The sequence below is a fragment of the Wolffia australiana genome, chromosome 14 (assembly GCF_029677425.1).
Source record: "Wolffia australiana isolate 7733 chromosome 14, ASM2967742v1".
Taxonomy (NCBI): Eukaryota; Viridiplantae; Streptophyta; class Magnoliopsida; order Alismatales; family Araceae; genus Wolffia; species Wolffia australiana.
In genome coordinates, this window is record NC_135848.1 from 12,568,114 (window position 1) to 12,595,075 (window position 26,962).

The 26,962-nt window shown below is 41.9% G+C and overlaps 5 protein-coding genes across 11 annotated transcripts; 2 read left to right on the plus strand and 3 right to left on the minus strand.

The window, feature by feature from the left end:
• Positions 1 to 3,601: 3,601 nt before the first annotated feature.
• LOC144711882 (GRIP/coiled-coil protein) lies at positions 3,602 to 6,293 on the minus strand. Of its 3 annotated transcripts, XR_013583681.1 has the most exons (7): positions 6,133 to 6,293; positions 5,948 to 6,070; positions 5,650 to 5,877; positions 5,404 to 5,568; positions 4,638 to 4,896; positions 4,481 to 4,551; positions 3,602 to 3,839 (listed from the first exon to the last, which is right to left on the minus strand). XR_013583681.1 is itself a non-coding variant. In XM_078586010.1 (5 exons), the coding sequence occupies exons 1-5, from the start codon at positions 6,241 to 6,243 to the stop codon at positions 4,693 to 4,695; spliced, it is 831 nt and encodes a 276-aa protein (XP_078442136.1). In that variant the 5' UTR covers positions 6,244 to 6,293; the 3' UTR covers positions 4,595 to 4,692. The 3 variants fall into 3 exon arrangements, 1 of the variants encoding a protein (XP_078442136.1); XR_013583680.1 differs by lacking the exon at positions 4,481 to 4,551; XM_078586010.1 differs by lacking the exons at positions 3,602 to 3,839; positions 4,481 to 4,551 and having other exon boundaries at positions 4,595 to 4,896.
• Positions 6,294 to 6,724: 431 nt separating this feature from the next.
• LOC144711784 (uncharacterized) lies at positions 6,725 to 11,084 on the plus strand. Of its 5 annotated transcripts, none has more exons than XM_078585837.1 (16): positions 7,274 to 7,356; positions 8,323 to 8,380; positions 8,504 to 8,544; positions 8,629 to 8,673; positions 8,867 to 8,948; positions 9,036 to 9,092; positions 9,174 to 9,229; positions 9,328 to 9,550; positions 9,613 to 9,699; positions 9,788 to 9,862; positions 9,929 to 10,009; positions 10,091 to 10,155; positions 10,232 to 10,379; positions 10,473 to 10,561; positions 10,654 to 10,768; positions 10,853 to 11,084. In XM_078585837.1, exons 3-16 carry the CDS (start codon positions 8,507 to 8,509, stop codon positions 10,892 to 10,894), a joined length of 1,203 nt encoding a protein of 400 aa, XP_078441963.1. In that variant the 5' UTR covers positions 7,274 to 7,356; positions 8,323 to 8,380; positions 8,504 to 8,506; the 3' UTR covers positions 10,895 to 11,084. The 5 variants fall into 5 exon arrangements, with proteins under 5 accessions (XP_078441960.1, XP_078441963.1, XP_078441961.1 ...); XM_078585838.1 differs by lacking the exon at positions 7,274 to 7,356 and adding an exon at positions 7,713 to 7,729; XM_078585835.1 differs by having other exon boundaries at positions 8,504 to 8,673.
• A 401-nt stretch (positions 11,085 to 11,485) lies between these two features.
• On the plus strand, positions 11,486 to 14,430 carry MCM10 (minichromosome maintenance 10). Its single transcript, XM_078585604.1, has 11 exons — positions 11,486 to 11,833; positions 11,926 to 12,121; positions 12,201 to 12,275; positions 12,358 to 12,589; positions 12,664 to 12,788; positions 12,938 to 12,971; positions 13,036 to 13,082; positions 13,257 to 13,394; positions 13,689 to 13,753; positions 14,098 to 14,176; positions 14,257 to 14,430. Exons 1-11 carry the CDS (start codon positions 11,740 to 11,742, stop codon positions 14,345 to 14,347), a joined length of 1,176 nt encoding a protein of 391 aa, XP_078441730.1. The 5' UTR covers positions 11,486 to 11,739; the 3' UTR covers positions 14,348 to 14,430.
• On the minus strand, positions 14,369 to 16,926 carry LOC144711620 (uncharacterized). The gene is made up of 3 exons (XM_078585605.1): positions 16,673 to 16,926; positions 15,038 to 15,365; positions 14,369 to 14,961 (listed from the first exon to the last, which is right to left on the minus strand). The coding sequence occupies exons 1-3, from the start codon at positions 16,739 to 16,741 to the stop codon at positions 14,519 to 14,521; spliced, it is 840 nt and encodes a 279-aa protein (XP_078441731.1). The 5' UTR covers positions 16,742 to 16,926; the 3' UTR covers positions 14,369 to 14,518.
• A 1,587-nt stretch (positions 16,927 to 18,513) lies between these two features.
• Positions 18,514 to 20,883, minus strand: LOC144712277 (basic leucine zipper 19-like). Its single transcript, XM_078586508.1, has 2 exons — positions 19,989 to 20,883; positions 18,514 to 18,766 (listed from the first exon to the last, which is right to left on the minus strand). Exons 1-2 carry the CDS (start codon positions 20,731 to 20,733, stop codon positions 18,744 to 18,746), a joined length of 768 nt encoding a protein of 255 aa, XP_078442634.1. The 5' UTR covers positions 20,734 to 20,883; the 3' UTR covers positions 18,514 to 18,743.
• Positions 20,884 to 26,962: the final 6,079 nt, after the last annotated feature.

Below are 26,962 nucleotides of genomic sequence, written 5' to 3' on the forward strand. Positions count from 1 at the left end.
AAAGAAGAGGAGGTAAGCTTACCTCACAAAATGCTAATTGGATGGCCAAGTTAATCCCATATGAATGATTTTTTAAATAATGTCAGTTATAAACAACAAGGCATATGTTAGTGTTTGAAATTCATCATTTGCGCCTAGTGCTCTTCCACATAAGTACATATGTGCCTCGTTAGGGCCACATGTTCTCTCTAAGTGTTGACATGGCACGACATGTAGGCGTGCATGCCACATTAGTCAGGTGGTCAATGGGCTTCCTTTTCGTGAATTTAACCTAAAAAAACATAGAAAATATTCAATAAATTCCATATAAATTTTGAAATTTCAAAATTATATATCATTTGATTTATTCAACTTTCTAACATGAAATGTTTACCAAATTTTATCGTTAAAAATTCTATTTTCCATTAGAATTACTTTAAAGCTCATAATATATTCAAAACAGTTAAGAATAATTGTTTTTATTTATTTTTTAAAAAATTAGATAACAATTGATAATATGCAATATAACTTATCAATTTAGCCCAAGAAATTCATGAATTGTCATACAAATATAATATATATATATTGCATATAATCAGAGAGTGCATAGACACCACTAGGTTTCTTGGCATAAAGTATGTCGTCCTACGAACGAGGGAGGCCTAGGGATCATACGTCTTTAGGATGTCCAAGACATGCTTCAAAAGAAGCTTATGTGGTGTATGTGAACCATGAACTCCCCGTTGGAGAGTTCCATCTCAGCCAAGTACGGCGAGTGGGCTCGGAGAGAGTCTGACATCTAGGGCCATAAAAGGTGGCGAACTTGGTAGCGACATTGGCTAAAGATATCAAATGTGACCCATTGGCAGGTCGGCCAAGGCACAATTAGTGCGTTGTATAACACATGGCTCGTCGACACGCCCTTAGCCCGCCATCCTCACTTTGTCCATCATAGATTGCAGTTGATTGTGGTTGAACAGGAAACACACGGCACCTATGGGAGCAACATGGTCTTCCATTAGATACCTTGCCGCATGCATTGGCTACTGCTATAGGGACATCTCATGACCTCCCTATTTGGATGCTCACGCTTGACGGGAATTTCTCTTGTTGGTCCTCTTGGGATCATTTTCGACAGAGATCCCATACATAGAGCTGGGGCCGCCGCATATGGGTTCCGGGGATCATTACTGGCATCACATTCTTCCTTTGGAGACTCATGCATCATGGTCCCCCTACGAACGATAGGTGCGTATCAGTCACTCACTCAGTTTTAGATGTCATTATTACCAAATTTCTCCCAGGTTGAGAATATGAAACACCTTTTCTTCCATAGTGAGACTGTTGCAGATTGTTGGCACCAATTTACATACCATTGGCGCCCACTACTACCCACCCACACTACACCAGAATTGTTAGAGAGCTATGACAAGATATTTATCTCTTTAGTACTCTCTAAACAGAGCCCCTACCTATGCATCGCCATAGTCTACCTACTATGGGAGATTTGGAAAGGGTGAAATTCTTCTCATTTTATAGGGTCTGCCATGCAAGTATTAGATATTATGTGATGTGTCAAACTATGGGCACAACACACGCATCACCTCATACCACCCCTTTACCGTAGTTCAGCCCTTACGGACGATCTTCATCGCACCTGGGGCATTCTGGTCACCTTGAACCCATCACCACTTGGCTATAGATTATCCATTGGCACACGCTACCAATCAACATTCTAAAGCTGAATGTGGATGGTGCTGGCTCATAAAATGACCAAGGATATTGAAAATTGGCGGGCATATGAGGATTTGGTTCTTTGTAATTAGTGATGCATGCAAGACACACATCCTAAATTAGGAGGATTTTAAGGGATGAGAAACTGTGTCACCACTGATTCTTTATGTGTTTTTGATGTCGGACGTTGTTGGTGGCGTCGTTTGACGGGTAAATTCAGTACGTAAATCTAACTACGTGATGCGATGTAACCTAGGGGAATGTATGTTCAAGCCCCGACTCGTGGTGATTCGCCGAGCTCCAAGCTCCGAAGCGGGCGTCCGGGGACGGTGACGGTGACCTTCTGACCCTCGTTGGAGCGACGATGGCGACTACGGTGCCGAACGGAATAATTCTTTAGGAGTTCAACCCGTACCAAGGAAGACGTTCAACAAGTCGTTTCTTGATAATTTTCTCTCGCCTAATCTAACCCGAGTGCAGTGGAGTGCAGTCAAAAATATACTATAAGATGTAATATAACTTGACGAGCAAGGGGAATGGCATACCTCGTGACGACGGCGTTTGTCATCTACGTCTTCGTCGTATATGGAGCAGTACTAGCAGAAATGGTGGAGGCTGGAGTGGACGTCGCTCGACAGGTGATGGTATCTTGTTGCTGGAATGATGACGTGGAAGATGACAGAGACGAGGAGAGAGTTGGGCGGCAGTGCAGATTGGCTGCGCAGATGATGCGGACCACGGCGGATGCGGCTGTGTGGTCCGGCTACGTGGCTTTGTATTCGGCCGCATGATTTCATGGCATCGGCTGTGTGGTTGACGATCGCAGTTGGTGAGCTTACACGGTCGGGTCATGTGGCAGCATGGTTGGGCTTGTGCGACAGACAGTTTGGAGGCACGGGCCGTGCGGCAGTAGTTGTCGCGACTGGGCGAGCGGGCGGCTCGGTTGTGCCATTTAGTTGCGTGGCCAATGCGATAGCAAGCAGCGCGGCTCGATTGGGCAGGAACGAGGCCCGCACAGCAGACTCGTTTGCGTATGTGCGGCAATGGAGCCCACACGGCGAGTCCGCCCGCGAAGGGGTACAACGCAAAGTCACGTAGACCGTAGAGCAGGGTTTCCCACGTGTAGTGAACCCGTGCAGGAGTTGAAACCGTGAGCAGGCTCGCGCGCTCGACGTGGGCTGACCGAATCGGTGTGAACCTGACTGGCTCGGTGTGGGCCTGGGACTTGCACGTTGATCGTGCAAGTGCAGACCGTCGAAGGAGGACCACGAGGCTGACCGGCGCGGCATGGAATGAACCCCGTGATCGGGCGATGGTGGATTCTCGCGCGTGGTTGACAGTAGTTCTGCGTAAGACTGAGCACGTCGTGTGGGCGACTGAAGGATCCTCTCGAGGACACAAATGCCTCCACCACGTCGAAAAAGACAGGTCGTCAGTGATTCCCAGATGACTTTGACGGTAGACGGCAGGTCTCTTCAAGTGGTGACCTGGCGTGAGTCCGGGTGCTGAGATAATTACTAACACCGCGGAGATGCCCAAGCGTGCAACACTGTCCTACCTGATCCCTTCTCTCTTTCCTCCTCTCCTTCTTCTTCTTCCCCCTTCTCCTCTCCTTTCTTCTTCTAGCGAGACCTGATTCTAAGTAACTTTCAAACACAAATTCCAGATCTAGATTGTACGTAGTCCATCATGGCCTTACATAGGGGCCATGATGGACCGATTACACAGTACACATAGGGGTCCAATAAGGGACTCCCTTACAACACTTAAAATAAAAAAAACATGGGGAAATAATAAAACGACTCGAAATATAACAACGGATTAAAATGTGATGACACGGGTGTGTCATGACGAGTACGGTGAACTCATCATGACGAACACGGACATGAAATCAAACAATTGAAAACAGATAACAAAAATACGAAGATACAGGCACAGACGTGTTCTACCCGGGGTATTTAAACCCGGGCGTCTTCACGGACGCTTTGGCGTGCTGGTGGGGCTGGACACGGACCCGCGACAGTGCTAATGATAGCGACGACGGCTCCGTCAATAATTCGTTGGCGTCGTCTGGATGCGCTCCATCAGTTTTCTTCTTTCCTTTTGTTGAACTATGACGACACGCCCTATAATCATGGACCAAAATGGCTCTGAATGTGAATGCTATATTCAAACCAATTTTGAAATAGTTTCTTCACTCTTTCCCATTAACATGTACTTGATGTCTAGTTATCCTTGATTAATTACTGTCTGGTTATCATTAATTATTGTCTGGTTTACGCTGATGATGCAACACGCCCACGGCCGGGATCGATCGGCACATGTTGCAACACAATAATTTCAGCTAACTCTTGTCAGTGAATGGACGATGACAGTAAAAATGCACCCAATGCAGGAAAACACAAAAACACTAGGCCGCCACGACGTAGAAATTGGCTCTTCGGGTTCGTCAGGACGAGCTAGTAGGGTCAAGTGCTCCGAATGCCGGTGAGTGACCCGAGACCGACGGATGGGGGCTCCGGTCAAGGTTGAAGCCTTCACCTTGAAGTTAGTTACGGGTGGCTAGTAGCTACCGGATTGTTCCCGCCCAATGGATCCCCTATCGACTACTCCACCCAGCTAAGGACGTAGGTAAGGGGAAGGCCTAACGGTGAGGGCGGGGAAGAAGTGAGAGATAGGCACGGGTTATCAGAAGATGCGGCTCACAAGCAGTCGGGACAATGAAAGAAATAACCACACCAAAGTAAGGGGAAGTTAGCGGGCTGACCTGGGGGAGCAGATTCATTGTACTCTTTAATCTTTTTTGTGAAAATTCACATTTCCGGTTAGTAGCATTTTCTGGTTTTTAAATCATTTCGGAAAATAAATTATTCATCACATATGCACAAATTAATAATTTAAATAAAAGATTAAATAGCACTTACATAAATTATTTTTTTTCCTGTCGAGACATAAAAAAGAAGAGCTTAAGAGATAGTTTCAGCTCTCCACTTCTTCCTCCAAGTCGGAGAAATCAAGGCAGACGCCATGGATGAAGTCGCCATAAGTATCTGCAAGGTCTTGGGCATTCAATTGATGATATTCCACAAGCTGTTTGAGCCGCTGGTTCTCCCTGGTCAGATTAGCGTTCTCATTTGCTAATCTTGATTTTTCCGTTAGCAGAGCTTCCACTTGGAGCCTCACCTGAGAAAGAAAATCAAATCATCGAACCGAAAACTCAATCATTGAATCCAGAGAAGAATTAAAGAATGGATTAGAGTCAGTAGAACTATAAAAATAGCTTCGAATCACTGAAATCAATTGGTTATTGGGTTTTTAACACCATCTTGTTTTCAGGTTCTTGAGTGAAGAAGAATTAAGACAAGTAAAACAAAAAAGTGGTTTGGAATCCGTAAATTCAATGGATTCGAAATGTTTGTTAGATCATCTTTCTTTTCAGGTTATTGTGGAAGAAGAGTTAAGATAATTCAAAATAACTTGGAATGAGTAAAACAAAGCAAATGGTTTGGAATCAATGATTTCAGTGGTTTATTGAATCATCTTGTTTTCAGATTCTTGTGGAAGAATATTTAAGATTCCCAAAATAATTTGGACTCAATAAAACGAGGAAAATGGAAAAGAATCCGTGAATGCAGCGGATTATTGAATCATCTTGTTTTCAGATTCTAGACCAGGAGTTAAAATACTGACCAGATCATCTTCCTCCTCTGTTGGGTCTCTCTCATTTCCAATTCTGAGCCGCCTGTTCTCCTCCTCCAGCATTTCACAGCGCTCTTGCACGAACACAAGCTTCGATTCTGCCGTCTTAAGTTCTCTAGCAAGCGAGGTCGCTTTGGATAGCACGCAAATCGCCAGCTGCAAAGCAGAAACAGCGGTAAAATGAGCAAAAACTTCAAGAACATTGATCATTGATCGAGAGTAGCCGGCCTTTCATACATTTTTGGCCTTCTTAAGGGTCCCTTTCTTGGCACCTTCTACGATTTGCTCATCCTTAATCTTCTGTTCCTCCACCTCTGCAACCGCCTCGCAGATTTCCTCACCGGCTGAAGTTCGATTTCCAGAAGAATCATCAGAATCGGCATTCTCTTCCTTCGTTCCCTTTCTTTCTCCTCCCGGCAAATCCGCGAGAGAAGAATGAGCTACGTTTTCCAGTCCCTGGCTCAACTAAAACATACAAAACAGTGAGATCAAGAGAAAACGAACGCAAGCGAATCGTTTGACAATCGCAATGTACCTGAGAAGCATCATCTAGGGTTTCCTTGAGATGAGAGAGAGAAGAGGCGACGGAATCGAGCCCTCTGATCAGAAGCAAGGAATCATCCCTAATCCTCTTCCCGATCCTCGATTCCTCACCGCACTGGCACAAATTTACAGATTATTAGAGATCAGATTTCACCGGACTGGAGAGAAACGGCTTACCGACGAACTGGAAGACCAATCGGCGGGCCGCTTCCTTCGTTCGAGGAGAATCTCCACGCGGCTTCTGAGCGCGCTCCAGAACTTCTCTTCCGAGCACGGGCTGATCGCCATCGAAGAGAAGGAAGAGGAAGGGCAACGGCTAGTGTGCGAGAGCGCACAACGATCGATGTTTTTTAAATACCTCTCGGAAGTGGTCTTGCCCTTAACGGTCAGGTACTCTGAAAATGACGATAAACCACCTAATTTTCTACAAAATAACAGCAAAGCCACTGGGATGAGAATAACTGTTGATTATAAGATTGACGGCCGCGATTCGTTTAACAGGTATTTGGCGTTATTCGTCGTCCGTCCCGTCCTTGTATACATTAAAATAGGAACCTGATGATAAAATATATAATTAATGGGAATAATTTTGTTAAAAATAAGAACCTAGGTATGGGGAAGAGATTAGCCATTAATTATGAGATTGACGGCCGCGATTGGTTTAATCCGCGGTGGCGTTATTTGTCGACCGTCCCGTTCGTAAATAAATTAAATATTGATAAAATTTTAGAATTACTGTGAATATAAGATCTGATCTGGTCTAGAAGGTTCTTCTTCATCTCTTTTCTAGGGTTTGGAAGTTCTTCCCAGGAGGTCTCGATCTTTGTCGGGCGATTGCATCAGCGCGATGGAATTCGACGAGTACGAGTATTTGGAGAAGACGGTGGAGGCACAGGCGAATGGATTTCGATCGGATGATGTTGGATCGGGCAAGAAATTCAAGATCGAAGCGGAGCCTGCGAGATCTGACGATGCAAGCGCGCCTCGGGATGATGATTTCAAGCGAGAGAAGAGCTCTTCGCGGCGCCGGTCGTTGGATGATCGCCGTTCAAGAAGCAGCGAAGAGGATGCTAGAGGTAAGCGCAGGAAGGAGGAGAGAGACAGAGAAAGAGTTAGGGATCGTGATCGGGAGGACGATCGGGATTATGATCGGGATCGCCGCAGTAGAAGCCATTCGGAGAGGAGGCGTGATGAGGAGCGCGAGAGGTCGAGGAGAAGCCGCAGTCGGTCGGAAAGGCTTCTCGATGAGGAAAGAGATAGATCTCGGCGCAGTAGGAGTCGCTCTGAGAAGCTTCTGGACGAGGATATTGAGAGGTCGCGACGTAGTAGAAGCCGCTCTGAAAGGATTCACGGAGATCGTGAAAGGAGCAGGGATAGGGACTACGATGAACGAGAATCGAGGTCGGTTTCAGCGGTATATCGCACTAATATTCTTCTAGTTGAGTGCTTATCTTGTACTATTTTTGCCGTTTTGGTCGCTTTCTCATGAATTGTTTCATAGAAGTATCAGATTTCTTTTTTTTTGGTCTGTTTGGAAATTATTTTAGCTGTGTTTTAATCTGGTTCTGTTTGATGGCTACGTTTTGGTCGTTTTCTCATGTACTGTTACATGGAAATATCAAATTTTTCGTTTCTGTGTCTTCTTGGGAATTCTCTTATTCTATTTCAAACTCGTTGACCTCAGCAGTGTGAGCTATGAAATAGTTGCCTCAATCTTCGCTTTACATTGCCAAAATTCAAGAGATATATGGATCACCCATTGATGACCTTGAAGGTAAGTTTGTTTTGTGGTTTAGTTTTTTGCGTGAACTGGACATCCGAGCATTATGTGGGGAAAGTTTTTCTTAAAAAATTTCTGGTATTTCTCTTGCTTGCTGTTGCGTTCTTGGCACCATTTTGTATTCACGATGTCATCAATAGTATTTGTGTTGAATGTTCTTCTGACTGCCTGCATAAATCTAGTAGATTAATATACTTTTTAACGGAACAACTGGATGTCGACGAACCCTAATCTTCTTCACTTTAAAAGATGACAGGGTTGATTATTTCATAATTTCTAACAGGAGGGCTTCATATCCCAGATATCATAGAAGATATCGGTTCATGATCTTGGTCCTAGGAGCCTACCATATACACCTCTCTTTCCTTCTGCGTGTTCTTCCTACTGCATTACCCTAGAGTCTTTCAGCAAGCTCTGATAAACATTCAAAAGTCTCGAACAGCAGAAATCAAATAGGTGGTTTGGGTAGGATTAGAATGTCTGTGTCAAGTAGGGTTTCGGCACCAGCAATGGCAAAGTACGATGCTTTTGATTGTCCTTCGTTGGGCCGGTTGCACATTGACTCAGTTGTATGTGTTATCTTGCAGACATGCTGGTCAGTGGAATCTTGGTCTACTTCACTTCCAGTGCTTTTGAGAAATTGGGGTTAGAGTAAACTTGTTTTCATCGCTTCAAACTTTGGGCTTTTGTCCACTGAATAGAAGATCTTAATCTTTATTTAATTCGATTTAGCGATCACTTTTTGAAATCTTCTCTTAATATCGACAGAATATGCCGGGTCATGAGGCATGTAAGGATCTTCACATCAGGCAATACGCTCAATGCAACCATCTTCACGCCCTGCCCCTTTTTACTATTAGTTTATCAGTTTCCAACGAAGTTTTCTTTTGTAGGGATATCTTAATCATATGGGATTTCGATTTTCTGAAAGATTCATGGTGAGATCGCCTATCTCGATAGTGCGTTGTGTGACGAAGTGACAGCTGGACTGTTTTTTATCTCTCGTTTATTTAACATTATCATGCGATTAATATATATCATCTGATGAGTATAATCGAGGGCTGAATGTACCCTATCATCGTTGGCCTCTAATTTACTAACTGCTGGGCGTGATTTTATTTTATTTTGCAGGCGCCACAAAGATAAGAAGGAAGAAGCCGCTGAACCTGAGGCCGATCCAGAAAGAGATCAAAGAACTGTCTTTGCTTATCAGGTGAACGACTCATTCACCTGTTTTACTAATATTCCACTTAATTTAATTTCCTAAGCCTACTTATTTCTTGGATTGTTCCTGCCGCAGATTAATCTTAAAGCAGATGAAAGAGACGTATACGAGTTTTTCTCTCGGGCTGGCAAGGTTAGTTTGGTTTCAACTGCTCTTGCGCTTTTAGCTGTGAGGAAATTTAATTTTAATAATGTCCTTCTTGTGTATCCTTAGGTGCGGGACGTGCGCCTGATCATGGATCGTAACTCTAGGCGTTCCAAAGGAGTTGGGTGAGTCTCTTCTACCTTTTCCTCTTGTCTCTTCTGTTTTAAAGAATTAAACGAGAAAATTTTCAATTATGTTTTCCTCTCCTTTTTTCTTTTCGCAGGTACATTGAATTCTACGACGTGATGTCTGTGCCGATGGCAATTGCCCTCAGTGGCCAGCTGCTTCGCGGTCAACCAGTCATGGTCAAGCCATCAGAAGCGGAGAAGAATCTGGTCCAGTCAACGGCCGCTGCTGCCGGGGGAACTGGCCCGGCCTCCGGCGTGGCCCGAAGACTCTATGCTGGCAATCTCCCCATGAACATCACCGAAGAACAGCTCAGACTGGTACGCTTTTGTAAATCTATCTCCCCCGTCATTCAATCTCGCTGACAGCAAGCTGTTTGCAGGTGTTTGAACCGTTCGGCCCAGTCGAGCTGGTCCAGCTTCCTCTGGATCTGGAGACTCGGCAGTGCAAGGGCTATGGCTTCATCCAAGTACGTATCTCGAATCTCGTCTTCTTCTTTGTTCTTTGTATTCCTCCTTGGTGGCTGATTATGCTCTCGTCCCTTAATAATTCTTAAGTTCTCCCGTCTCGAAGATGCACGCGCCGCGCTTAGCTTAAACGGCCAGCTGGAGATTGCAGGAAGGACAATCAAGGTACGTCTCCGGCCGTCGAGTCTTCGCCCACGAGGCGTTTCTTACGGTTCATCTTGTGATGTTTAGGTTTCGTCGGTGTCTGAACACGTGGGCATGCAAGATGCTGGCACAAACGCGGGGGATCTGGATGATGACGAAGGCGGCTTGGTATTTATTCGTCCTTGGAATAAATAAAAACATTAAATTAATGGGATTTTCTAATATTATGGATATTTGTTGGAAACTTAGGCTCTCAATGCGCAGTCCAGAGCTCTTCTCATGCAGAAGCTTGACCGCAGTGGCATAGTCTCCAGGTTCGCGTTATTGCCGCATCTCTCTCTAGTGATCCCCAGCTTTCTATAATACTCATTCCATGAGTCTTGATCGCAGCGTGGCGAACCCGCTGATGCCCGCCGTCCCCTCCGTCCGACCTGTGGCGGTACCCGTCCTCGGTGCTGCTATTCCGGTCGCCGCTGATCCCATCGGCCCTCCTAGCGAATGCCTTCTGCTGAAGAACATGTTCGACCCGAACGTTGAGGTAATTTAAGTTAATAATAATAATAATGTCTCTCTTTTTTATTTCCTGCATGAAATGAGGGTTTATAAATTAAAAATAAATGATTCTCTTCAGACGGAACCAGACTTCGATCTCGACATCAAGGAGGACGTTCATGAGGAGTGCTCCAAATTTGGCGCCATCAAGCATATCTTCGTCGATAAGTAAGTCAACCTTCGTGTATGATTAACGCACCGCATAAATCATTAAATGATTTTTTGGGTAGATTTTTTAGTTTTATTTGCCACCTTTCCAGGAAAAGTGCGGGCTTCGTCTATCTGCGCTTTGATTTGGTGGCCTCCGCAGTCAGCGCCCAGAGGGCTCTCCATGGTCGTTGGTTTGCTGGGAAGATGATATCCGCCACTTTCATGGTAGTCCATCTCTCTCTCCTCGAATTGTAATCTGTTCTGTTATCGTTCTCTCACATTCTGTCTGATGTCTCTCTCTTCTTGCAGATACCGCAGGCTTATGCCGCGAAGTTTCCTGGGGTCAATTAGGATCGTACATCCCCCTGAGAGGAAGATTCTTCAAGGACAGAGGCAGGAGAGAGAGATGATGATGATGATAATGACGTTGACCATACCATGCATGATGTGTCACTTTTCTGTACTTAAGAGACTGTTGACTCCCTTCTTTCGACCCATGTATTGATTGGAAATTAGAGATGGGCTGCTTGCCCTTTAATGACGTCAGAGTATGATGATATCGTTGGAAAACGCCGACGGCAACGATTAATAGATTATATGACGTCTATGGACGGCCTTCATAGACTCTTCATCTCCTTAATCTTCATTTTTTGACCCATATTCATTGTCTTAATTTTTAACCTTTTTAAAGTATTTCTTCTTCAAATATCTTCTCTTTATAATTCAGATGACAACGCCATCTCATTAACATGGTGACGGCTCTTGACGGCGATGATGTCAGCGTGGACAACATAGTCAACATTGACTTTTACATCATTCCTAAATTTGAGAGACCTTCTAAATGATGTCTATGAGATGCAAACCACTCATAAGGCCCCCTGAACTTTAGATAAGGTTTAGGTATTTGCCAAAATTCACTAAGTGAAATGTGACATGAGGGCCCCTGACATGTGAGGTAACTGCCGCGAATTTTCTCAAAACCCGGAGGATTGGTGACAGGAGACGTGACCAACTATACCTCTCCACTTCTCTCTCTCTGTCACCAATCACCCCTTCCGTCCCGTCCCGTTCCTCCGTTGTGGGTGAGAAGTGAGGTTCCTGCGTTCGTATAAAGTGGTCCGCCGGAGCATGATACCCTGTTGGCGGAAAATATAAATTTTTCCCGCGCAGAAGAAGGGAGGAGAAGAGAGCAGACAATGGCGGGGAACGGCGAGGAAGATCTAGAACTTCTCCTCTCTCTCAAGGATCGAGTTCTTGAAACGCCGCCTGGATCGCCTTTTCAACCTTCAGGTTCTGCTTCGATTTTCGATTTCGATTTTCAATTTCTACGGCGTAGTGGTCTCAGATTTCTCTCTCGATGAATGAATTTTTCAATCTCGTAGGGTATGAATCCGAGGATGAATCCCAGAGTCGGCCTCGCGGCTCGGCCGACATGTCCATCTTCCGACGCGCCGTGGAGGATTGCATGGCTGCCGAGCCTGCCCGCCCGGCGGCCTCCGTTTCTTGGGAATCGAAACCGGATAAGTCTCTGAAAAACGGCGGAGTTGTGATCGAGAAGTATTCAGGTTTGAGAATAAGGTGAAAGAATAATCAGTTTTATCTTATTTATGATTTTAGCGTTATTTAGGTGTGTTTTCATCCGTAGTTCTTTTCTCAGGAATCTCGTCCTGTCTGAGATCGAATTGAACAACCACTTCGCCGACGTTCGTTTCATCAACTTAGCGGCCATAAGGTTACTATATCTAATATATTTTCGGATTTCTCGTTTGAGCAATGTTCTTCTGGCGGGTTTTGATTTTGCTTGATTTTTTTAGGAATTCGATGGTGGGGGATAAGATTGCAGGTCACTGGGCGACAGTAGGTGTCCTCACGGAGAGAGGCCATCCCAAATTGAGTTCTTCGGGGAAGAACTTCAGTGTGTGGAAGATGGGTTGTTTGAACGAGTCTGTTCTTTCTGTTTTCCTCTTCGGAGACGCATTCCAGCAATACCCCGGAGAGCCTGTTGGTACTGTCTTCGCGGTTTTCAATTCATCTGTCAGGAAAGATGTGAGTTGAATTATGATTTGGATATACATGATCGCTGAATTATTGAACATGTATGATGAATTTTTGTCGTACAGGGAACAGGCATTTCGCTGAGCGTGTTTTCTGCCGGCCAGTTTCTGAAATTGGGAACCTCAGTTGATTACGGTGTTTGCGGAGGGAAAAGGAAGGACGGAATGCCTTGCACCATGGTCATCAACAAGTATGTGCCCCTTGATTACTGTTTGAACGATTAATACTTAATATCTAGCATAGAAATTTCATCTGCGTTTGATTAGGATCCATGTTTTGTGCAATCCGTTGAATTGAAATTAAAATCTGGACTGAAACTTCCCTTTTTGCTTGGTGCAGGCGCCAAGGCGTTTACTGCAAGTATCATATGCAGGTGAGGAGACGAACCCAATATTTTTAGTAGCAAGTGTTTGACTAATTTCTTACTTTTTCCGCAGAATGCGTCTCAAAGATATTCTACCGCGCGAGCTGAGCTTAAGGGCGGGTTAGTAAACTTAATCGAACTTATGTTTCTTAATTGTGTATTTAATACTTAATATGTGGATATTTACGGTTTTCAGAAGTTAACTGAAACAATCAAACATGCTTATGAAATTCTAATTTATAAAATTTTGCTTCCATCTCTCCAGAGATTAAGTTCGGATTCTTGACAATTTAGGAACCTCAGATCCACGTTCAGGCCGCTGAGCGTGCGGGGAATACACATGGTCGACCCTTCAAAAGGCAACTCCCTCATGTCAAAATCATCAAAACCTGCTCAGGTCTTATCCGTCGATGGTCTCAAACGAGTCCTCAGGTGGGCACGAACCAATCCAACAAGTATTTTTTCTTCGTACCCATCTCGCAGGTTTCTCATGGTCCCCTCTGACCTCTCTGACCTCTCTCTCTATCTTTTTTTTTCAAAATTGTCTTGGTTTCTTAAAGGTATTCAATTTTTGTCTGAACTTTTACATGTGACATGGTATTAATAAGTGTGATCTATCTTTTTTTTTTCAAAATTCTCTCTATCTATTTATCTATCCATCCATCCATCCATATATATATGTAAAGCTACCATCATTGATGTGTTTTTTGGGTGTCTGATGAGCAGTAAGGCAGGAAAGATGACCACCAAGAGCAACTCTCAAGGACTAAGATTTCTTTCTGAACTGACCGGTACAAAACCGAAATCCCCTCCTTCACTCTCCCCTAGACATGGTTTTTGAAACGAACAAAAAATTTGCAGAGAAGAACCTCACATGGCCTTGTTCTTTGTTCTGTTCTTTTTTAAAAAAAAGAACAAAATTCGCACATTCGCACTAAACTAGAACAAAATTCGCACAAAGCGAACAAAAGAACCTCACACAGGTATGTGCGATGTTCTGTTTGAATTCGTTTTTGTTCTCTTCGGAAAACCGAACAGACTGAACAATTCGCACAAAAAGAACAGAACGACCACGTCTACTCTCCCCCACATTCATTTCAATTCACTAACAAATCTTCTCTAAATTTTTCTTCAGCTCAACCAGATTCGAAAAAGCCCTGCCTATTATCGTCCAACTTGAAACCCCAACATCCTTCCAGAGTCCACACGAAGAGGTAATCTTCTTCCTACTCTGCAAGTCCACAAAAGGTCAACAGCCGGCTAACCGTTTGGTCATTGTTTGACCTCATCCCAGGTCAACGCCCGGAGTCCACATGCCCGAAGAAAAGAAACAGAAGTTGATCGAGCTAGAGGTCCTCAGCTCAGACGAGGAAGACAGAAACTAACCAGACATGCGCATCTCTTCATTCTCTTTCAACATGTAAAACTTTCTTTTAAACTATTCTGCATCAAAGATTGCTGATGAGAAGCTCACATTCACAAGGGCCGACCATTCCTCTCCAGAGGAAAGCAAGGTGAAAGAAGGAAAGAAAGAAGAATAGAAGGCAACGTTCGCCTCAGAAGGGCACCACGTAAGGCAGCAGGTGGACTCCGAGCTCGGGGGCAAAGACTGCCTTCCCGGGCTGCAAGGAATACACCGGCGTCGGCATGCCTCGACAACGATCGGCGCCGCCTCGCCCCGCGAGCAACCAGTCCAAGTCCTCCTCCATCGTGGCCTCGGCTACCGGAGGCGGCGGCACCCAGTCCTGCACCAGCTTCTTGTACTGCCGGTGCAACGAGCTGCTGCCGCTGCTGCTCGAGGAGCTCTTCTTCCTCTTGCTGCTCTCGCCTTTGAGAGGCGGGGCGATCGCGTCTCTCTCGACAAGCCTCGAGATGCACGGCACCGGCGTGTCGGCGGCCGCGGTTCTCCCAGAGAAACACGGCTGCTCACCGGAGGTTGGCGACTCGGCCGACTTCGAAGAATGTCTTACAAGTGGCAGCCTGATTCTAATTCCATTACCTGCCCACCAAAAAACCTCACATGAGTCATCTTCTGTGATAATGATCTGGATTGATGAGAATTGAGATGGACTTACTTTGGGAGGATGTGGCGGGGGCGGCGGCGCAGGGGGCTTCGGAGGAGATGACCCTCTTGCCGCAGTCGTGGGTGTTGCCGTCGGAGGAGTCGTAGAGGACTTGTGGGACGGCGGCGCTGCCGAGCTCCTCGGTGAGGCTGCTCCTCTCCAAGTCTTCTGCAGGACGAAGTTTCGTGTCGGTGGGATTGTACGCTGATTCGTCGCGGCGCCTCTTCTTGGACTTCTCTTCCGGTTTTGATCTTTCGTCTCTCTTGGACTTGTCCTTCTTCTCTTTCTTCTCTCTCTTCTTCTTCTCCTTCTCTGCCTTCTTCTCCTTCTCCTTCTGGAGCTTCACAGCACCAGAATTTGTCAGTTCCGGAAAGGAACGGACAGAAGCAGCACAAGCATGTCAAAACCGTGGCGACGGCGCCAACAGTGAAGTATGCCACTCGATCGGATACAATCACAAGTTCTTCCCGAGTCTTTTACATGATTTTACAAAACGATACAGAAATAGTTCACTGACATTGCGGTTTATACAGACAAACATCCCCCCCCCAAGTAAGGAATCGCAGGAGTAGGAAAGATATATTCGATATTTCAAAGAGAATTGGAAAGATCCTAATTATTAATTGGAACATGACAACGAAATTGAAGAATATAATCTCGTAAGGTCACCAAATGTCCAAGAAATCAACTAAAGACCTCCCCCCGAAATCAATCCAGTTAACATTTCTGTTCTATACCAAACCACATGTCTCTGTAGATAAAACAGATAGAATATAGCCTCGGAGGAGGTCACCAATTTCTCTTTCAAATAATTCCAATGCAACCATTAAGTTTACACACACTTGCACAACCTTGATAAAATAAGACTCAAGGGAAATACCCGAAGTATACTTTGGATGAATCTTATATTCCTGAAAGACTTTCTCAATTAATCCATTTAATAGTACTCAAAAGTTAGTCGACATGGCTCCATAAGCAAAGTCAGATAAGGGCCATCAAGAACGCCAACAAACTAATTCCGAATCTCAGCTGACAAGTCTATGTCCCCAAATGGCTTCTGCAGGAATCCCCACTATTCCCCGAAGCCAATCGACACAAACCAATAGGTCAAACCTACTCGACACCACGAATCATAACAAATCTCTCGCGAATTTCAACTAAACAACGGTTCTTTCAACTGCCAAGGCATCTTCCGTTTACATCGTATTTCAAAGAACCAAAAGAGGTTAAAATGATTCAAAGAGGAGATCCAGGACAGTACGAAATATTTAATATCCCGCGTACTCCTCATCCCTTTCAAACTTTCTTGGGTCACTATGTAATCGATCTAGGTTCTTCTCGATGAAAGAGTTCGTCATCATCAAACATCCACATGATACTCTTACAACCCCTTTAACCTAAAGAGACTAGAACAAAACATGAAATAACCCTAGCCCATCCAAGAAACATAATTAGTCATGATCCTAAACAACAACGATGCGAATTTCGACTCACAGCCGTACAACTCTCTATCTCCAACAAATACCCCCAAGAACAGATCTCATCGGAAAACCGACCCATTAGAAACGAGACCCGATACTGCCAAGAACAACAAGAACCGGACCAAGGGTAGCAATTAGGCGTTGGTCATGGCTCAATGGCACAAACCTTTATCGACTCGATCAAGGCCAAGCTCTTCTCATAGCCGGGAGGAGGGTAAGGAAAACAGCGAGACATCGCTGCCTAGTGCGATTCAACAGATCGATCCCGGACGAAAGAGCACAGATCGAGGTGGCCGGAGACAGCGCCGATCCTCGCCGAACACCGGCGAAACCACGGCCCTCTCCACCCGCTCTCTCTCTCTCTCTCTCTCTCTCTCTCTCTCTCTCTCTCTCTCTCTCTCTCTCCTAGGGTTAGGGCTCGCTCGAAGGGAGAGAAAGAAACTAACCTTTCTTGAAGAGGCCTCGCCGCCTTATTTATAGGCTCAAATCCGGTGCCGTGTCCCGCCGGAACAATTTAGTAGCCCGTAACCGCCGCTTCTCCACCACAGGAAAGAGGAAACGTCACCGGAACCTTTTAACGGTTGTTGGTCCGGAGGATCGGTGTAACATTTCCGCGGTTTCCGAAAATCAGTTGCCGCCGGCGACACCGACAATTTCGGCCGCGGTTTTTACTGGGCCGCCCAAACTCTCCTCTTTGCTGTCCGGCCCAATTAGTTTTTGGCGAATAAAAAGATACATATTCGAAGTTTCTTTTTTTCTTGGTTAGGCTCCATCAGTCGCGTCTTCATCTATCTTAATCTTCCCGCTCGTAAACTTCTGCATTTTTTATAAATCGTAATTAATAAAGCTTTTAGTGCTTTATTTAAGATAATTAAAAAACAGGTTAGCTTATATTTCGGCAGTAGGAGGGCCAAATTGTATTTTGAATAAAGAGATTGATAAAAATATTTTTTAGAGACAGGGAGAGATGGATAGATTTATGACAGAACCCCCGATTATTTATATTTTTAAAACAAACGGGTTATCTTATTTTGAAAGAAGGGATTGACAAAATACGAGTTACAGAGAGATATGGATAGATTTAGATCAGAACCCCAAATTATTTATAATATTGAAAGGAACAGGTTATCTAATTTTGAACGAAGGGATTGGCAGAATATGAGTTAGAGAGATAGAGAGAGAGGAGAGATAGAGATGGATAGATTTTGAACAGAACCTCGATTATTTATAATATTAAAAGGAACAGGTTAGCTTATTTTGAATGAAGGGATTGACAGAGTATGAGTTAGTGAGAGAGATGGATGGATTTAGAACAGAACCCCAACTATTTATAATATTAAAACAAAACAGGTTAGCTTATTTTGAATGAAGGGATTGACAGAATATGAGTTAGAGAGAGAGAGATGGATAGATTTATAACAGAACCCTCGATTATTGATAATACTAAAAAAAATTGGTTCTCTTATTTTGAATGAAGGGATTGGCAAAATATGAGTTAGAGAGAGAGATGGATAGATTTAGAACAGAACACCCAATTATGTATGATACTAAAAAAATTTTGTTATCTTATTTTGAATGAAGGGATTGACAAAATATGAGTTAGAGAGAGAAGGATAGATTTATAACGTAACCCCCAATTATCTACAATATTAAAAGAAACAAGTTAGCTTATTTTGAGCGAAGGGATTGAAAAAATATGAGTTAGAGAGAGAGAAGGATAGATTTAGAACATAAACCTCAATTATTTTTAATATTAAAAGAAACCGGTCAGATTATTTGGAGTGAAGGGACTGACAAAATATGAGTAAGAGAGAGCGAAGGATAGATTTAGGACATAACCCAAATTATTTATAATATTAAAAGAAACCGGTTAGCTTATTTCGAGTGAAGGGATTGACAAAATGAGTTAAAGAGAGAGAAGGATAGATTTAGAACATAATCCCCAATTATTTATAATATTAAAAGAAACAGGTTATCTTATATTGAATGAAAGATTGACAAAATATGAGTTAGAGAGAGAGAGATGGATAGATTTAGAACATAACCCCAATTATTTACACCAGATCCGCAGAGCATTCCTCTTCTTTGTCTCTCCAGAGAACTCAACTTAAGAGCTTTAGAGAGAGAGGGGAAAATCGGGTCTAAGATAGTGGAGAGAGAAGGAAAAAAAACAAAAAAAGGAAGTGAAAGCCGCTGAAGGGTGCCTGCTGGATATATGCTTGCACCAACGCAGAAAGCTAGCCTCGGTTCGCAGATCCAACTGGAGGGAGAAAGTAAACTGTTAGAAATATGGCAGATTAGATAGATAACATCTTGATTCCAAATTTTATGTTATTATAGGTAATTTCTTCTTAATTATTAACTAAACGTAGAGAAGAGAAGCTGCATTGTTCTTATGGTAGATAGACGAAGCCATTAGAAGCCAAACCTGTTCGAGATCACACAAGGTGGGTAAATTAAATTCAACAAGAACAACATTAATATTTCTTTCAACGAGCATGAAAAACAGTTCTTTTTTATACGACCACGAATGTCCAAGTCATGGGAATATCCATCCTAAGAAAAACCGCGTAAACAGAAATATATGTCCAGAACAGAAGTCGAATGATTGTTTTGCTACTGATATCAAGGAAAGGAGGAATTGAGGGTAATCATTTGGTAACTGGTTACTTTTAAAAATCTGAGCGTGACAAATTTAGGACCCAGTACATATTAATAAGCACTAATCTGCGCAGAATGTGTTATCATTCCATATACAAACATTAAGAAGTCCAGAACGGATATACCAATTGAAATTTTATGTCGATGAGCATAATCCATTTATAACCTTAAAATTCATCTTTCGAATCCTATTCCCTTCAAGATACCACAGTCGAGTACTGCGAGAATTTCTGCAATGTCCATACACTAGGCTAACTTAAACATCATCAGTCATGGATTTCTTTTTGATCCCCCGAAAAAATAATCATGATTCTCCAAAGTATTTGGATCAAGAAAAACTCGGTTCATCAATTGAAGAAGAGAAAAAAGAATAAAATCATCAGTTGCGTTCAAATTTAAACATCATCAGACATAGATTTATCCTTGATCCCGCATAGAGAATCATGATTCCCAAAATTATCGGTCTGACTGAGGATACTCGTAGGTGGGTTCGAATTTTTAACTACTTCCGGGACGAATAGTATGAAAAAACAAAGAAAACCATCAGCTGCGTTTAAAACTTAAGCATCATCGGTCACGAGTTTCTCCTTGACCCCATAAACCAAATCATTATTCTTCATCTCATCAAGTGGATCAGAGAAAAACTTGGTTCATACTCAGGGTTATTGCAGATGGTCTTGAATTTAGAACTACTCTAGGGATGAACAAGAAAAACAAGGAATAAATCTTGAAAACCTCCTCGAAAATACAGATCGAGATGAACACAAACCCAAAAAATAAGCGTTTGAAATCTTTTTTTGAACCAAAAGACAAATTTTTACCTTTTCTTCTTCGGGACCCACACGAAACCGAATTCCTCCGGCTGCAATTACCACTAGAACCACACTGCATTGCGCCAACATCACAAACCCCAAAAACCTGCCCTCCTTGTTCTTCGCCTTCCCATTCACCTGTCCCTTGCATCTGCTGGCAGTAAACCTTATCACCGCAGCGCATATCACAAGAATTCAAAAACTGCAAACCGCTAGGATTGCTAGATTGAACAGAACCCCCCACAACTTCCCCAACACTCTTAACCGATTTCTGGTAAGGGAAAGATCCAATCTCCCCTTCAATCCTCCCCCTGACATCCACCAGCAAGCATCTCAACCTCGCAACTTCAGATTCCAGCGCCGATTGGTTTTGCAATCTCTTCAATAACTGTCGATTAATCTCCCTCAACTGCGTAACCTCGTCCTCCAACGACGCCGTCCAAGCCTTCTTCTTCTCCCGGTACTTCCGCACGGCCTCTCTATTGCCAAAAGATCGCTTCTTGGAAGAACCCTTCTCCTCAGAATCGACGATTTCGTTGGGGGCGGCGAGGATTTTGGTGTGGACGTGGAAGCAGGTGTGAGTGTGGGACATGTCCGGGCCGGGAGGGTTGCAAGTGTGGGTGTGCGTGCAGGCGTGCGTGTCTTTGAGAATCTCGTCGAAGAAGCTGTCCATGGAGCAGCCGCTCGGGGTTTGATCCGCATCGTTCATGCTCGAGAAAGCTTGATTGGAAACCTCGATTTCGCCGTTGTCCATGGCTAGATTACGGCAAAATCACCGGAAGAAGACGATCGGACTATCCCGCGATGAATTTCGCCAGCCTTGGTCGCCGCGACGACGGAAGAATTCGACGGAGAGGAGATTTTAGAGAACAGGGCGGAGAAATTATCGCAAAATTTCGAGGGGAATTGGGAAGAAGAAGAAGAATTTGGGCAGGAAAATATTTGTTCTATACCCTTAATCCCTGGGATATGCGTATGTGTACTTATGAAAATGGATAGAACAAGAAGAGGAAAAGGAAATGGGTTTGATTGTAATTTTTACTTGGTGTAGGTGGAATTTGTAGGTACGGTTCAGCCTGAGCCAATCATTGGACACCTGGTCATGAACCCTACCTTGGCCAGTTATAAATATAGGGCTGGAAGATACTAGAAATATGTATATATTGTAGTTGACTATTGGCTATTCCATCTTAATTTTAAATTCCCAGATTATTATTAATGATGGGATAAGGGGCTGCAGCTGGGCAGACTGGTTAAGTTAATGTCTATAATTAAGTATTTTGCTTGGCAGCTTGGGATAAAAGAAGTGCAATTGTTGCTCTTTACTTGGATTCCCCATTTCTAAGATACATTATTCAGATTGAGACAACAACTCAGTATAAAAAATTGAGTTTCATCCTTTGGGTCTAGTACCATGCGTCGAGGAAAAGGACAACCCAATATTGGCCCTTTTTACTAGTACGATGGTATATTTATGGGTTGAATGGAGTGTTTTGAATAGCTCAAATGAGATTTTGAACAGCACATCATTTGTGGAGCAAAAGGAGGCAATGAATGTTCAGAGTTGATTGCATGCCCCCACCCCTAAAGCATTGTGTTACCCTTTTTTGCCTAACATCACTCATGCTCGTAAACTTGTGCCTTGCTTAGTTTAATTAAAGTTCACTTGAATTTAGTAAAATAATGTATTCATGAAACTACGATCGTTATTCATCTCATCAATGTGATTAATACATCTATTCAAGAAATTTCAAAATTTTAACATAAATGGCTGATATTAAGCTTTAAGTATGATTTTTGAATACAATTTACGTCATTTAATAAATTATTTCACATTTAAATCAAGGTCACCAAAACTATGGCCTCTTATGAAGTTGCTTTTTTCAGTTTAATAGAAGATTGTCATGATTTCACTATACTTGTGTAACATTTTTATATAATTTATACATCTAATTCGTACTTTTTACATCATAAGAATTACTGATTTAAATGTAAACTATGTAAGAATTAATATTTGTATGTATTTTAAGGATGGTCTAAGGCACATTTATTACACAAGAGGCAGATATCTCATTGTTTCCATGACAGTGTTAAGTGCGCTAACATACACCATAAAATTGCATTTTCAAAAATACAAAGGTTAGGAAATGCCCTTGAATTTAATTTTTGTGATTGTTCCCTATTAATGAGATCACATGGTTACTGATAAACCAGAATTGGGTTAACATATGTTATTTTAAGGCCCTGATTTATACACCTATATTTATAAAAAATTTCTTCCCTTAGCATAGGGATATACGGGATAAATTTGTAGGAAGCAGGTAATTAGACAGTAAAATTTGATTAAAATATATTTTACAATATTTTTTAGGTTTTTTAATTTCTGGAATTTCTTGATATTTTATAGAAAGAAATTCACTAAAATGATACTAAACTAATTAAACATGTTTTAAATAAATTAAATAAAAATTATTTATTTTAAATAAATTATCCGCCCTCTCATAGGACAAGCATTCTGCTAGGGCACTAATTAAAAAAAAAGAAAGAAACTCTCACGCCAGTGTACCTAGTCGAGGGTAACTTTGTGTGCCTATTGATTACAAAGTAATTAATTGATTAGTATCATGACTTATCTTTTTTTTTTTAACTAAAATGAAAATATGTGTGTCATCAAGATAAACTATATTTTTAGAATGATATTATTATAGATTTTGGAATTTTTATGGATTTTTGTGATATCATATTCGTGAAGAAAATAATTTTCTATGTTAAATTTATATAGATATAATTTTCTGACATAAATTCAAATTTATATTATTTATTTTAGTCATACAATATATTTCTAACCTTTTATAAATTAAAATTAACATATGGACTTCCTAAAAAGTTGTGTGCCATGCTAGCAATCCGAAGATAGAAGCCAGAGGACTGAGAATCATTCAACTTTAAAGTTTGATATCCAACAATCCAAAAGGTGTTTTGGGATGAAACTTTGAATGTAGCTTTCTCCTTCTCTTGCCATTTATATCTATAGATATAGATGACTACAGAATATTTCTATTGCAATCTATATCTATATATAGATTAACTTAAATATCCAACAACAAATTATCACCCTAAATTTTAGTTCATCACCTAACATCCAAATGTTGTCTTGTACATAAGTTTCCAATTTCGCAGATGGGATGGAGACAAGTTGGTCCCTTTCTTTGGGGGGGAAGACAAAGTTAATGAACTTGCGCCCTTTTCTCTGTCATCGTTAAGTGTCACTGGTGATGCTATGATACAGGGATGACCCCTTGTTGAAAGTATCACGACTAGCAGGTGTGGTGGTCACATGGTTCTTTGATATCATCATCTTATACATCATTAAATTTGTGTTCATAATTTCATAATCTTATCGAATCAATGTGACTTGTCTAGCAGTCAACTTTGCTCTTGAGGTGAAGATAAATGTATCAAACTGTTTTTAGCACATTAACAATATGCCTCGTCAACGCTTTTAGAATACAAAGGACTTTCATGATCCTCATTATCTTTGACCACTAACATAATTATTCATTTTCTAAAATGGCCGTGTGATTTTATGTAAAATTGCCATGTTAAATATTCATTTTCCTCTTATCACGAGACATTTTCATTTTCATACACATTGTAGCCAAGATTTGTAAAGCCATGAAATCAAGGACATCATAATTCTACAATGTGGAATGTAACATGTCAGGTGTATTATTCCATCCTGTTGGACAGTCTAACGGGATCTTGTCACGGTTAATTTGTTTGATATCTTTGCATGTCTTCATGTGTTACTGGTCTGGTTGAATTGATGCTTGGATGCATGTGACAAAAGCTCTCAATCAAGCAACAACATGTCCCAAGACAAGGTCAAGATCATGAAACACTACATCATATTTTATCACCACAACCTTGAGAATGTCATTCAAATCATCTATTTCGGCATCATATGCATCATCTCCATCACATACTATAGTGTCATTCGCAATACGAGGGGGACGTAGAATCACTATTACATGAAAGGACATTGCAAAATCGCAAACGATAATGTTTAACACATGGGAATCACATGTGATATTTAGATCCATTCTAAAATGCTCATTTACATCCCCAAGCTCTTTTGCATGTAGTGTTATCATCAGTCCATCACGTGATGTATGATTTGTGGCAATATTGGAAATCTACATTAAAAAATGGTAACCTTTCGAGGACAACCTACATGAGAAAATTTGAGGTTGATCGTGTTGTTAAAAACCTTTAGTTTAATCCCAAAATCATCCAACACCTAGATCACAATTGCACTCATATTCTCACCATCGGGGTTCCCCACGAGCTCTCAAAATAGCAGGCACACACTTACATTATTCCCATTAATTGTTCACCCTATGAACCATGATGCCAAGTAGGTTGCATAAATTCTTAGTGGCCCATGTATCTACCATCAAGGACACCTTGAGGACATTCACTAGCAAATATACCAGCCTACCTTTCATGGCCCAATGTAGTTTCTATGTCGCAGCCTTTATCACCTTTGAGCCTCGTGGGTCAATAATTGTCCTAGCGATGTACTTTCACATGATCTTGAATGTCACATTGTTGACTATGGTTTATGATGAGATTGTGAGACAAACAAATTTTTTTTAATATTATCTATTCTTTGGACTTTATCATTGATCTGATCTACATATTCATGACATGATGGAGAGGAGTTTTCTAGGAATGCCCTTTTAACTTATTATGGATCCTAACATAGTTGAACCCCGTTTTCCTCTAGAAGATATTTGTAGATATCATCATAGGTAAGAGGTGCACTAAAAAGTTGATGGGGATTTCTTAAACATCTAATGTTGATGATCCTCAATTTGACTCAATGTGCAAATCGCCAAAAGTGAAAGCCATTCTATACCATGTAATATGCATGCAAAGAAGTAAATATTTTTACCTAAGCATGCATAAAATAAATATATAATAAACTTTAAATTACTATAAACCTAGAACCCAACATCATGCCCTACTGTATCACACATCACTTAGAACCTCACACACTAACCTTGACACAACATTCTTAACACCCTACCCATCTCCAAAACATCGATTCATCTTCGACCCTTCTCATCCATTTTTGCTACCTCCACAACCCAACCCATAAAATCATTAATGACACACCTCATCCGCCTCTAATACCTTGGCATGCATCTGACTCCCCTCACCTGTCTCTGACACCCCACCCTTCTCATTGACTACCCAACAACCTGACCCCATCGCAATGTTACTTACAAAGCCGAACCATCTCTAACACTTAGATTCATCTCCAATCCCCCTCACCCATCTCTAAGAGCCTCACCCTCATCATCAAAAACCAGACCTTATCATGTCATTAGCGACACACCTCACCTATCTTCAATACCTTCACACTCCTCCCTCACCCATCTCTGACACTCCCCTCTCATTACTGACAACTAGACAACCAGAGCATGAATTGGTCTCCCCCACACTTGCCACCAACATTCCAATACTTTGAACCTATCATGAGGTGTTGTGTCCCCCCACCCTCATCATTAACACCTCTAGTCCCTCACATCTCATCACTAACATCAATAACCCTCATCACCTATACCATGAGACCTGGACCTCATCAAACCCTACCATTATGTATGATCATGTCACCCTTGTCGCTGACATCATAGTCCAACACACTCATCTTTAACACACCCCTTCCCCCACGATGCCACGGAAATCAGGGGGGATTATGGATTACATTGACACCTCAACCTATAAAAAGCTACAATAAAACATTAAATAACTAATGACAGCATTTTAGACAACTCAAAGAACAATATTAAAGAAATGTAAGATAACATTCATTTTTAGTTCCTTGACAGAACCATATTTACATGCTTATTTGCATTAAGTTTATTACATATGCATGTTATAGAGCTTAAAATGATTAAATCTATTTTTAGATTGATATTCTGAATTTTCTGCATTTTTATGTATTTTTGGGGATTTTTCTAACAATAGATTCTAGAGGAATATAATTTTTTGAGTCAGCATATGATTTTTATGGATTTTTTGACATTAAATTTGGTAAGATATGATCTTTCTAACTAAAAAAAATATATATTAATATGTATTTTTTGTATTTCAATTTTATTAAATATGAATTTTTAAAATTTCTGGTGCAAGGGCGAATGGACCAATCATAAAATCCTCTCCTTTTTTGCAATAAATGCTAGTGGATGGAGGCACAAAAAGACAAAATTATTTTGTCTTCTTTCTCTCTCTTTCTGTGGACAAAAAAAGGAAAAAGATAATACTATTTTGTCTTCTTCCTCTTTTTTTTCTCTCTCTCTTTCCGTGGACAATGAACGGGAAAAGACAAAATTGTTTTGCTGTTCTTCCTCTCTCCTTTCTCTCTCTCTTTATGTGGACAAAGAATTGAAAAAAACAACATACTATTTTGTCTTCTTGCTCTCTTATTTCTCTCTCTCTTTCTGTGGAATGGTCAACATAAGCGGCTACGCTAATGTGTCACGCGACAGATGGCACCACGTGTACACGTGGTGTGCACGTGTACATGTAGCGCTCAGCTGTCACTCTCCTAGTTGCTACAAAGGGGTGAACCATGGTGACATGGCCCGCGGTGACGCGTTGCCACGTTAGCTGTGAGAATGATTAATTAAAACTATTTAAATAATATAAATATTATGATTCTCTTTTGTTTTTTTCGTGCTACAATTACACGTGGAAGCTCCAAAAAGCACGAACATGAAAGACGAAGGACAAGGAATCTAAAGGATTTGACAATTCAACAGAAAAAAAAGCGGAAGCGTCGGAGATGATGACAAGGAGAGAGAATAAATAAGGGCTAGGATCTACAACTTCAAACAGCAATATCTAACAATCTACGACTTCGATTGAACTGAAATTTTCTGCACTGTTTCGTCTCCCCCTCTTCTTTCCATCCA

Bases quoted from the DNA above. Each gene is read 5' to 3' on its own strand.
- LOC144711882 (XM_078586010.1), bottom strand. From the start codon at position 6,243: ATGGCGATCAGCCCGTGCTCGGAAGAGAAGTTCTGGAGCGCGCTCAGA. The intron at 5,878-5,947 runs GTACATTGCGAT...TGTATGTTTTAG, and splicing joins CCCTAGATGATGCTTCTCAG to TTGAGCCAGGGACTGGAAAA. The intron at 4,897-5,403 runs GTCAGTATTTTA...TTTCTTTCTCAG, and splicing joins CAGAGGAGGAAGATGATCTG to GTGAGGCTCCAAGTGGAAGC.
- LOC144711784 (XM_078585834.1), top strand. From the start codon at position 6,803: ATGGAATTCGACGAGTACGAGTATTTGGAGAAGACGGTGGAGGCACAG. The intron at 9,863-9,928 runs GTACGTCTCCGG...TGTGATGTTTAG, and splicing joins TTGCAGGAAGGACAATCAAG to GTTTCGTCGGTGTCTGAACA. The intron at 10,156-10,231 runs GTTCGCGTTATT...TCTTGATCGCAG, and splicing joins CGCAGTGGCATAGTCTCCAG to CGTGGCGAACCCGCTGATGC.
- MCM10 (XM_078585604.1), top strand. From the start codon at position 11,740: ATGGCGGGGAACGGCGAGGAAGATCTAGAACTTCTCCTCTCTCTCAAG. The intron at 12,789-12,937 runs GTATGTGCCCCT...TGCTTGGTGCAG, and splicing joins TGCACCATGGTCATCAACAA to GCGCCAAGGCGTTTACTGCA. The intron at 12,972-13,035 runs GTGAGGAGACGA...CTTTTTCCGCAG, and splicing joins ACTGCAAGTATCATATGCAG to AATGCGTCTCAAAGATATTC.
- LOC144711620 (XM_078585605.1), bottom strand. From the start codon at position 16,741: ATGTCTCGCTGTTTTCCTTACCCTCCTCCCGGCTATGAGAAGAGCTTG. The intron at 15,366-16,672 runs GTTTGTGCCATT...GGTGCTGTGAAG, and splicing joins CCTTGATCGAGTCGATAAAG to CTCCAGAAGGAGAAGGAGAA. The intron at 14,962-15,037 runs GTAAGTCCATCT...TTTGGTGGGCAG, and splicing joins CCCCGCCACATCCTCCCAAA to GTAATGGAATTAGAATCAGG.
- LOC144712277 (XM_078586508.1), bottom strand. From the start codon at position 20,733: ATGGACAACGGCGAAATCGAGGTTTCCAATCAAGCTTTCTCGAGCATG. The intron at 18,767-19,988 runs GTAAAAATTTGT...TTCTCCCTCCAG, and splicing joins TGGGTCCCGAAGAAGAAAAG to TTGGATCTGCGAACCGAGGC.